We start from the raw sequence: 10,997 nt of genomic DNA, 5'->3' as shown, positions 1-10,997 counted from the left end.
AAATTTCTGAGGGTGGTGCCACTGCCCTTGAGTGGGATGTGGAGAACATCATCAAGGTGATCAGAGTAATTACACTGTAGTCTGAGTGGGTAAGTGAAGAGTATGGTTCTGGATTGCCTGCACACAGAACTGTCTTTGTGTGATTTATTCAACCTTGTTCTTCTCTCAGTGCCTGTGGGGAAGAAACCAGTGAAAGTGCTCTAAGAACTCTTCATCTCTCCCCCTTCTAGGTGTGATGACGACCCGATGCCCAACGACAAGGAGAGATTTGCCAGGTAAGGAGCCTCTGGGATGCAATTTGTGAAGCTTTTGGTGCCAAACCACTGTAAAATAAGAGAAGACCCTTCAGCAACCTTCTAACCAGCAGTTAGATTTTGTGTCTCTGAAGGAGGATGGATCCACACGTTTTCCTTCACCTTTTTTTGGGACCAGTTTGCTGTGAGCCTGGTGAAATGACATTCCTGTTTGTCAACGTTTCTTTCAGCTCTTGCCCTGGACTCTCATTCTTTTTCTCCTCCTCAAGAAACTCACAGAACACAAGTTTCAGGCTTAGTTGATGTGTTTTCCTTGCATATTTCCTGGCAGATGTTGTGCTTTGTGTGTTTTGTGGGGTGTAGGGCAGAAGCTTTCTCCAGAAGGGAGATATTTCCTACAGGTTGGAGTGTGCAGGAACATCACAGGCAGTATTTTGACTCTTTTGGTGTCTGAAAGGAGCTCTACACCATGGCACTGACTTCCTGGTATTTTTACAGCTTTCTGAAGCCCGTGGAACTCAACTGAATTATTTCAGGGGGGTTATTTTTGTCTTGATGTGTCACATTTTTGCCCAAGTGAGGTTCTTTGGTGTATATTTGAGCGCTGTAAACTCCAGGGTGTCTCCTCAGTGCCAAGGTACATGGTGTTATGTTTTGCTAAGAGAGAAAAGAAGCAGATACAGACGAATGGCCAAGAGGCTCTGCTTAGTGGGTTGTCCTCAGGAACAGTCTGGCTTGAGAAATCCCTGAAATTGGAGTTAAAATCCCTGTGACTGAGGCTGTTGAGGGAAGGGCTGCCCAGCGTGTTGTCTGGAGGGTCAGCTGGGGATGGTGCTGGCTGCAGGGGCCTTTCCCTGAGGTCACACACTGAAAAAAAAGGCTTTGAAGAAAAGTCTTCTCTGTAACATGTCAGCCAGAGCTAGAAACCTGTGTCAGAGTCTCCATGCAGAGGGGGTGAAAATGGCAAAGCCCCAATTTCAGTTGCCTGTAGTGCTGTGATCTGCCCAGGGGGCTGGTGAGGGACCCCTGAGCTCCAGTTCTTCAGCTTTTCCAGTGGTTGGAGCTGGTTGTTCCCTGGGGGTGAAGAGAGGGGGGGTGTCTGTGCCTCTCTGGAGCCAAGGCCTGGGACATCTTGGTGCTGTTTGGTGTGTCACCAACCTGTGGTGTCCCCCCGTGGTTCTTACCCTGCTTGTGGATTTGGGTTTTTTTTTAATCCATTTTCATACAAGTCTTGATTTTTTGATTCCTTTTAAAGAAAGAGCAGCTTAATGAGACTGGGCTCCTAATTCCCAGTTCTCCCATTAACCCTCTAATGTTGTCCAGAAGGATCTGCACCTCAGTGAGATGGAAACCAGAGCTGCCCCTGGCCTCTTCCACCCCCCTGGGGAGCATCTCACAACTCCAGACAGACACTTGAGAGCAGCACCCGTGCCCTGTGTGAGGCTGCCAGCTCCTGCCTGCTTTGCTGGGTGGAATTGCTTCCTCTGCAAAACAGACTTGTGTCCCTAGGCTGGGTTTCCTGGTACATCTTTCCCATTTCTCATTTCTTGAAACCTTTTTTTTTCCATTTTAGCTTAGATGGCTGATTTTATTTTTAGGTCTGATGATGAGCAGAGTTCAGCGGATAAGGAGAGACTTGCCAGGTAGGAGAATGGAGATTTCAAGCATGGACAAGCAGAGTTTTATTCCTTTCCTTCATGTCTCTCTAGGCATCCCTTCTCTTTTTATTTTCCCCCACACCCCTCCTTCCCTCTGACACTGAACAGGCTTCTGGAAATGGCTGTGTGATTGGAATTAGGAGGGGAGAGGCATTGAGTGCCCTGCTGAGGAGCTCTTTGGGGAATACCCAGGAGGATTTGGTTCCACAGATGCAGAGCATGGCTGGGCCATTGCTTCCCCCACGTGCTGTAGCTTTGCTAACCTGGCCTAAACACAGTGGTGCTGGACCAAGGTGCCAAGCAGGTAGGGTTTTGTAGCAGGGATGCTGCTGTACTGTCAAAACAGACCTTAAAAAGTGATTTTACCTCAGGTTTTTCTACCCACTGAAATCACTGTCAGGGTTTCTGCTGCTTGCAGTAACCTTGGCTGGTTACTGCCACAGAGCTGAGGGCTGGGAACTGCTGAAAAACAGCTTGTTTTGTGGCTTGCCACCTTCCAGACTCCCTCTGTAACTTCTTAGGGCTGTTCCACCCTAGATTTGTTCTTGAGCAACACACAGGATTTAAAAAAAGACTGATTTGGGTGCCAAGAAAGCCGCAGTTCTGGTCAGTTTATTGCCTTGCTGGCTGGTTTTAAAACAAAAAATCCCCCTTAAACCCCATGTTTCTGAACTGCTTGTTGCATAGCTTGAGTATTTGAGGAGATAAGGAGAGCCTGGAGGTGGGGCTGTGAAGAGCAGAGCTCTTCAGGGTGAAGAGTTCCCCTTTCCCCCCACCCCCAGCAGTCAGTTGTTGCTGTCAGGCAGGAGCCTGTAGTCAAGAACACATGGCAGTGGGGCAAGTGAGAGATCTGGTGCTCTCCTGGTAGGTTTTATAGTGAGGGGAGCTTAATTTTCACACTTCAGCACGTGAGTTTGGAGAAATGGAGTTGGAGGTGAGTGTCATAATGGAAGCACATCTTTTTTTTTCCCTGAGTCTCAGCTTCTTGCAGCAAGGAGCAAGGTCACCGAGCGACCACACGTGCCTGGGAGTGATAAATGCTCCACTTTTGTGTTGATCCTCTTCAATTCACTTGCCTGTCCACGTTTCTTTCAACACTTCCACCTCATTTCACTTCCCACCGTTGTGCTTCCTTGCATCTGATCCATCCTTGTGTAGAGGAAACCTGGCTTGGGAGTTGAGGGGCACAGTGCCCTGTGAGCAGGCTTGAAAAAAGATGTTTGAGGAGCCTCCTTCAGTGGGCAGCATTTGTCACAGGGCCTCTTGAGAGGTCTGTGCCCACCACCCAGGTGTGGGCTTGGGAGATGGTCCCTCCACATGAGCTTTGATCTGTCCAGAAATGAGGTGTTTGCTCTGAAGCTTTTCCCTCCTGCCACGGGGTTCTAAAAGTTCTGAGAAGCGTCTTCCTCAAGGGGCTGAGACTCATCTCTTGGACTTCAGCTGCCCGAGTCTTAGCTGCAGCCCTGGCCTCAGTTACTGGGGGACACAGTGTCTGAAAGGTGATGGTGGAGGGGGTTTGATTCATCCCTGGACAAACGTTGGGATGAGTTCTCTCTGCAGCAGTGCTGCTGGGAAGCAAGTGCCCTCAGGAGGGTGAGGGGAGAGCAGAGGCCACGGGAGAGGAAGAAATCCTTCGGCTTACTGACGGGGGGACCTCTTTGCTCTGCTCAACCAGCTCAGCTCCTGGCCTTCACCAGCTCCCAGGGAACTCCAGTGGTCCCAATCCAAGAGGGTCCAGCTGTAGCCTCTCCTCCTTGCCCTCCTCCCTCTGTGCACGCCCAGCATGCCAGGCGCTTGCAGCCCTTTCTAACCCCCGTCTTGCACCCCGAAGCGTTGACGCGGGGAGGGGGGGGAAAACCCAACCCTCTGCTGACTGCATCTCTCCTCCCTCTCTTCTCCTCTCCTCCCTGGCCTCTTGCAGGGAAAATCACAGCGAGATCGAGCGCAGGAGGAGGAACAAGATGACTGCCTACATCACAGAGCTCTCTGACATGGTGCCCACCTGCAGCGCCCTGGCCCGCAAGCCCGACAAGCTGACCATCCTCCGCATGGCTGTCTCCCACATGAAGTCCCTGAGGGGCACGGGCAACACCTCCACTGATGGCACCTACAAACCCTCCTTTCTCACTGACCAGGTCTTGGCTTGATGCTGCTTCAGTGGGGAAAAAAAAATGGACTTGAGAGAGAGAGGGGAATTAAATTGGGGGTGAGGGGAGATAGCTGTTCTGCGGAGAAGGGGTGAGATGGTTGGGGTGGGTTGGTTTGGAGAGGAGGAGGTTCCAGGGTGACCTTCTGGGGGCATTTTAATACTTAGAAGAAAGCTGGGGACAGAGTTTTGAGCAGGGCCTGTTGGGACAGTCCAAGGTGGAATGGTGTAAACTAATAGTGAGATTTAGACTAGAGAGAAGGGAGAAATTTTGGACACTGAGGGTGGAGAGAGCCTGGCCTGGGTTGACCCAAGAGGTGGGTGATGCCCCATCCCTGGAGACCTTCCAGGGGAGGTTGAGGGCTCTGAGCACCCTGCTCTAGCTGGGGATGTCCCTGCAGGTGGGTTGGATGAGATGTCTTTGAAAGTTCCTTTCCCACCCAAAAACCCAGCCTGGGTTTCTACGAGAGGGGCCCCCAGGGTGGGTTCAGAGGTTGGCAGCTTGCTCGGCTGCAGAGTTAAGAGCCTGTCTGTCCAAATGCAGGAACTCAAACACCTGATCCTGGAGGCAGCTGATGGCTTTCTGTTCATAGTCTCCTGTGAGACTGGGAGGGTGGTCTACGTCTCAGACTCAGTGACCCCAGTCCTGAACCAGCCTCAGTCCGAGTGGTTTGGCAGCACCCTCTACGACCAGGTTCACCCCGACGACGTGGGCAAGCTGAGGGAGCAGCTCTCCACCTCAGAGAATGCCCTGACAGGTACAGCACCCCGAAAAAGATTTGGGGGGAGGGTGGGCAGCCCGAAAGCCTTGGATTAAAACCTTCCCTTTGTAGAAGGAACCAAACCCTGGTGCCTTTCTAACAAGGATCCTGCCGCCCCCCCTGAGAATGCATCTAAAGGTACCATTGGTGGCACTTGTGTCTTGCTAGTTTCCTGATATGTTACCTGGTGCCTGTGCTGGTGATGAAAGGACTCAGGTTGCAGCAGCATCTTCTTCTGTCTTCTTTCTTCAGGTCGTATCCTGGATTTGAAGACTGGGACTGTGAAGAAGGAAGGCCAGCAGTCCATGAGGATGTGTATGGGCTCACGAAGATCCTTCATCTGCAGAATGAGGTAAAGGAGACAAACAGGAGGAACTTCTGGTTTTCTACAGCTCCCTGACAGGAGGTTGGGGCCAGGTGGGGATCAGGCTCTTCTCCCAAGGGACAAGAGAATAGGAAACGGCCTCAGGTTGCCCCAGGGGAGGTTTCAGTTGCCCCTGAGGAACAATTTCTTGCCCTGGAGGGTTGCCCAGGGCTGTGCCAGGCTGCCCAGGGCAGTGGTGGAGTCCCCACCCCTGGAGGGGTTCCCAAGCCGTGGAGATGTGGGGTGAGGGACACGGGGCAGTGGGGACCTGGGTGGACTCCAGGAGCTCCAAGCTCTCTCCCATCCCAAACACTTCCATGATTCTATAAATTCACCTGGCCCCTTCATGCTTTTATTTCAGCTTTTTTTTATCTCCTTCTGACCCAGTCATGATCTAACCCAGCTGAGCTTTCCACACAGTGCCAACAGTCAAGGAGTTCTTGAGATGTTTCTTTGCCCTGTGCCAAGAGCTCTCAAGGCTGTTGTTTCAAGGAAATTCATTTGACCCCATGAGTCACCTTCCTTGGAAGTCCATTGAGCTTTACACTCGTGTGATGGAGATTCAACCATTCCTCTCCATCTGAGGAGCACTTCCTTTTACTCCAGCCTGTGCAGCTGCTTTGATGTTGGCAGCTAAAAGCCTTTTCCCCTCGTGGCTCTGGTTCTGCTCCAGGTGTGGCAGCAGCTCGGTGGATCCCGTCTCTGTGAATCGGCTCAGCTTCATGAGGAATCGCTGCAGGTAAACAGGACCAGAGGAGCTACAGCTCCACCCATCCTCAGAGTGGTGTGGTGAGTGTGCTGGGAGAGGAACCTCAGCATTGCCATGGTGAGGAAGATCATCTGGAGAGGATTTTTTGGCAGCCAGTTTAACACCAATATTCTTCACGCCCGTGTTGCTCGCCTCCGATTCCAACTCCTCTTCTTCAACCCACCTTGATGTGAAATCTTTGTCCCTTCCTTACCCTGCAGCCCTTCTGTGGAAGCTTTTTTGTCAAAAATACCCAAGTAGAAACCTTCCCTCACCTCACCCTGCTGTAGCCCCCAGCACAATCAGGCTGTTTCTCTCTCTCCCAAGGAACGGTTTAGGGGCGGCGAAAGACGGCGAACCCCACTACGTGGTGGTGCACTGCACGGGTTACATCAAAGCCTGGCCCCCTGCAGGTAATGCCCTTGCTGGGAGCACTTGGGTTGGATTTAAGAGCCTGTGGTCTGAAATTGTCCATTCTGCAAGCTCAACCTGCCAGCAGATGCTTTCCAAATTTAAATTGTTTTAAGTTTGAAGTCCTTTTTGCTGCTGCTGGGTCAGAGGTGTACATCTCTGGATAGCAGATGTACTGTAGAGGGTGAAAATAACATTGTGCTGCCTGGAACACCAGCTTGTGCTGGAAGTTGGGAGAGCTTTTAACCCTTCTGCTGGAAAAAGGGAGGGGAGGCAGCTTAATTTCCCAAATTCTTGCCTGGGAAAGGCTATTGAATAGAAAACAGGGTGGGGTGCCGTGCCAAAGTTGGAACTGCCTCTCTCTTTTTTTCCTCTGAATTAGCAATTTTTCCTGTATTCATCTTGCTGGTATTTTTTTTGGCCCTTTCAGGGGTTTCACTGCCAGATGATGACCCAGACGCTGGCCAGGGCAGCAAGTTTTGCCTTGTGGCTATTGGCAGACTCCAGGTGGGTACCCTCTTTCCATGCCCCTTCTCCTAAAAGTCCCCTGAGTTAAACTAGTCCATCCAAAGACCTTCCCTGGTGGCCACAACCTGACTGCAGGGAGACTGGGTAACGTTGTACCTGCCTTGCCTTGCAGGTGACGAGCTCACCCAACTGCACAGACATGAACAACGTTTGTCAGCCAACAGAATTCATCTCCAGGCACAACACTGAAGGGATTTTCACCTTCATAGATCATCGCTGCGTGGCTACAGTGGGCTACCAGCCACAGGTGAGACAGTGGCCCAGGCTGCCCAGGGCAGTGGTGGAGTCCCCACCCCTGGAGGGGTTCCCAAGCTGTGGAGATGTGGGGTGAGGGACACAGCTCAGTGAGGACCTGGCCCTGCTGGGGGCAGGGTGGACTCGATCTCAAAGGTCTCTCCCAACCAGAGCCATCCTGTGATTCCATGATTTTCATGGCAGGAGGTTTCCAAGAAAGACCCACTCTTCAAACTCACCTTTCCCTCCTCCCTCTCCTGCACCTCCTGGCTCTGCTGGGCTAACAGAGCAGTTCAGACAGTGCCCAGGGCTCAAACCAGACATGTGTTTCTTCTCCACCAGTTGTTTTCCACGTGCTTTTCTGAGCACTTTGATCACTGGAAGGACGAGTGGCTCTGGGTTATGTCTACTGTCAATTAAGATCAGTTTTGCCTCCATTTGAGCTGGAGATCAAACTTTGGTCAACCACTCTTCAAAATTCAGGACGCCAGCTCCTGCACGTGGTCTCTGTGTGATTTGGGGGCACGGGGGGAGCAGGATGCTACCAAAGTGGGATTAACTGGGCAGACAAGGCAGGAGGCTGCGTGTCAGAGGGGAGCTGACTTCTCCTCTCTCCCAATCCCTTCAAACCCAGGAACTTCTGGGGAAGGACATTGTGGATTTCTGCCACCCAGAAGACCAGCAGCTTTTAAGGGACAGCTTCCAGCAGGTAAGACCCTTCAGCAACCACTCTGCACCCAGCACTGTGTCCAGTTCCCAGACTGTCCTGATGCTTGTAAAGCAAAGAAATGAATTGGAAAAACCAAGAGAAAAATAAACCTGAGACATTTCCAATGACAAACGTTGGCAGCTACAGTCATGTCACTGTAAATATGCAACACCAACCAGAAGCATGTGATGTCTAACTCTTGAATTCATCTCTGGCTGCTAGTCCAGTCTGCTTTTAGGGCCAGAGCCGTGGCCTACAAAGTGGCTACTCCAATGCCATGCTTCTGTGGCTGAAATGAAACCCTGGTTCATCTCTAGGGCCCAGCCCAGTGCTGCAGAACTCTCAACGGAGGTGCTTTGCTTGCCCTGTTGTCGTTACTCTTATTTCTGAGGGCGTTGGACTTGTGGCAGGGCAGGTAAGACTGCCCCTGGGCTTTCATGACTCCAAAAAAAGCAGCTGCTCTCATATCCATTCGTCCAAATAGTCAGAATCAGGAGCCAACAGCATGTGCTTCATTTACTGGAGGCTTTTTTTTTTCCCCCCCATACATCTCACCAGTGCAAAGAGATAAGTGGAAGGTAAAGTTAAAAAAAGGGGATCTTGGATTTCCCTCCCATGTCATTCAGGCATCCAGAGAGTGTCAGAGAACAGTGGCAGCATCATTTAGCTGGGGAAGACCCAAGGTGTGGTCTGGTAGGCGTGGAGGCAAAGGGCCATCATCAAGGTGTGAGCTGATGTGTGGCTCGTGCTCAGCAGCAGGGTGGCTTCTCCCAAGGCTCCTTTGCTCAGGTTCTCCTGCTGGTGTTTGTGTGTTTCTGTAGGTGGTGAAGTTAAAAGGTCAGGTGCTGTCGGTCATGTTCCGCTTCCGATCCAAGACCCGGGAGTGGCTCTGGATGAGGACCAGCTCCTTCACCTTCCAGAACCCCTACTCAGATGAGATCGAGTACATCATCTGCACCAACACCAACGTCAAGTAGGTGCCTGGAAAGAGGCTTCCCAACCCCCTCCAGAGGGGAGTCATCAGCAGCACAAACCTTTTCTTTGCACAGAAAGCTTTGGCTTTTCTCCCTCGCTCAGTTTAGGAGCTCCTGACTGCCTGAATGCTCCTTCCCTGGGCCCTGGCAGGCACTGGAGGATTGTCAAGTGCCAGAAATGTGACTCCTTTGGCCTCCTCCATGGCGTGGCTGAGCAGGCTGCCAGAGCTCAGCTCCAGCAGTGCTGTTTTTAACTCTGGTTACTGGAGCGAGTCCCTGCCCGTGGGTTTGCATCCAGAGCTAGTATGAGTGAAATTAGGAAGTAAATGCTGCTTTTTTTTTGAGGGTTTTGGAGCCCTGGAGCAGGTTGCCCAGAGAGGGCAGGGAGTTTCCTGCTCTGGAAAGATCCCAAACCCACCTGGGCACCATCCTGGGCACTCTGCTGGAGCAGGGGGGTTGGATAAGGTGATTTTCAGAGGTCCCTTCTAACCTTTACCACGCTGGGATTTTTCTCCACTGCTGCAGTTTTGTCCTTGAATTCAGAAGGAAGCTCCAGTGAGGAGCATGGATCTCCCTTGGGAGCAATCAGAGCCACTCTCTCCTCCCACAGGGAAGTTCCAGGCCCCTTATAGAAGAGCAGCAACTGAAATAATTTTGGAAAAAAAAATCACCCAGTGCCTGTGTGTGACTCACAACTGCAGGTGGGGTCTCTCCAGCCAGGCAGGTGGCTTGTGGGCGAGTGAAAGGCCAGGATTCTTCTTTTTTTGGCCAAGTCCTGGAGTGCTGAGAGCTCTTCTCCCCCTCCCTCAGCTGCAAAGCTGCTGCTCCCCGAGGAGGAAGCATCAGGAGCTCATTAAGAGTGACAAATCCCTCTGGCCTTAACGAGCTGCGCCCTGAAAAATCTGATGTAGATCTGATATGGGGCCTTAATCCCCCTCCTGGTGTCAGGGCTGCCTCGAGCTCTCTTTGAACTCCTCCATTCTACTTGTGTGGGGCACAGAGTGGCCAACTTGTTTGCTTCCCTTTTGGTGTTTTTTTTTACAATCTATATATTTTGTTCTCTTTTTTGGCTTTAAAGGAACTCCAGCCAGGAGTCTCGGCCTGCCCTGTCCAACTCCCTGCAGAGGCCCCAGCTGGGGCAGAGCGTGAGCCTTCCCCTGGAGATGGGCACAGCCCCTCTGCCCTCAAGGTCAGGAGGTGCTCTGCTGCCTTTCCCATCCCTCTCTCCCTGCTCCTGTCACGTAACCTCCCTCCCCAAACCTTCCTCCCTGCTGGGCTGAGGAGTCAGAGTTGTCACCACGGAGCATCTGATCCCTCAGTGCTGGTTTTCAGCAGCCAGACTTCTCCTCTTACAGAGAATTTCTATTTTAGGCAGCAGCAGCAGCCACCACAACAGACAGAGCTGGAAGTGGTCCCTGGAAGGGAGAGCCTGGCTGGCTACGACCACTCCCAGGTAAATCAGCAGAGAGGGAAGGGGTTCCTTACCCCTGGATTTCTCATCCTGCATGATTTAAGAAGCCCCTTTTGCTCTTCTCCCTGCTGGCTGTGAGCCTGTCAGGGTCTTTTTGTTCAGGGTGCTAACAGCTCACGTTGATCCCTGCTCCCAGGTGCCCGTCCAGCCCGTGCCTGCTGCTGGCCCAGAGCACAGCAAGCCCCTGGAGAAGCCTGAGAACCTTTTTAACCAAGAGAGGGACCCCAGGTTCAGTGAAATCTACAGTGGCATCAGTGCAGGTGAGGAGTGCTGGGCTGGGAGAGGCCCAGTCAGCTTCACCCAGTCCCACCTTCCATCCAAGGGCTCTTTGCTCCTTCCCAAACCCCCCTCAGAGGGGTTCTGGGGCTCTGCTGGCTGCTTGTTCTAACTCTCTCAAACCCCAGAGGACCTTAATGTGGGTTGATGAGGAAATCCAATTAAATAAAATTACAGCACCATCTGGATAAGGCAGAGCCCTGTTTGCCTTGGCTCAGAACAAGCCTTGACACGGGCAGGTCTCCCTGTCCCTGAGAGCTTCTCAGCCCTGATGCACACCCCCCCCACTCTCCCCACAGACCAGAACAAAGCCATTCCTGCCAGCACTGTGCCTGCCAACCAGCCCCTCTTCACCCAGGGCAACTCCTTCACCCCAGCACGACCCACAGAGAACTTCAGGTGAGGCTCCTCGGGCTGTGGTTGAGGCCTCGTGGTCATCTGGTCTTGCTCTTGTGGGGGTTCC

At 52.2% G+C, this 10,997-nt stretch overlaps 1 protein-coding gene across 1 annotated transcript in view; it reads left to right on the top strand.

Moving 5' to 3' along the window:
* ARNT (aryl hydrocarbon receptor nuclear translocator) overlaps window positions 1–10,938 on the top strand; it is a gene marked incomplete at its 3' end in the record, with an annotated part of 13,433 nt that extends 2,495 nt beyond the window's left edge. The window contains 16 exon segments of the mRNA XM_008943116.1: window positions 231–275; window positions 1,853–1,897; window positions 3,834–4,047; window positions 4,603–4,816; window positions 4,892–4,957; window positions 5,072–5,171; window positions 5,857–5,922; window positions 6,259–6,344; window positions 6,773–6,849; window positions 6,983–7,117; window positions 7,739–7,813; window positions 8,635–8,786; window positions 9,866–9,976; window positions 10,159–10,240; window positions 10,395–10,518; window positions 10,834–10,938. Coding sequence (XP_008941364.1) covers window positions 231–275; window positions 1,853–1,897; window positions 3,834–4,047; window positions 4,603–4,816; window positions 4,892–4,957; window positions 5,072–5,171; window positions 5,857–5,922; window positions 6,259–6,344; window positions 6,773–6,849; window positions 6,983–7,117; window positions 7,739–7,813; window positions 8,635–8,786; window positions 9,866–9,976; window positions 10,159–10,240; window positions 10,395–10,518; window positions 10,834–10,938 — 1,697 coding nt within the window.
* Window positions 10,939–10,997: the final 59 nt, after the last annotated feature.

This window comes from Merops nubicus, unplaced genomic scaffold (assembly GCF_000691845.1).
Source record: "Merops nubicus isolate BGI_N331 unplaced genomic scaffold, ASM69184v1 scaffold26146, whole genome shotgun sequence".
Classification (NCBI taxonomy): Eukaryota; Metazoa; Chordata; class Aves; order Coraciiformes; family Meropidae; genus Merops; species Merops nubicus.
Note: the sequence above shows the minus strand (reverse complement) of the source record. Positions and strands in the feature narration are given on the sequence as shown.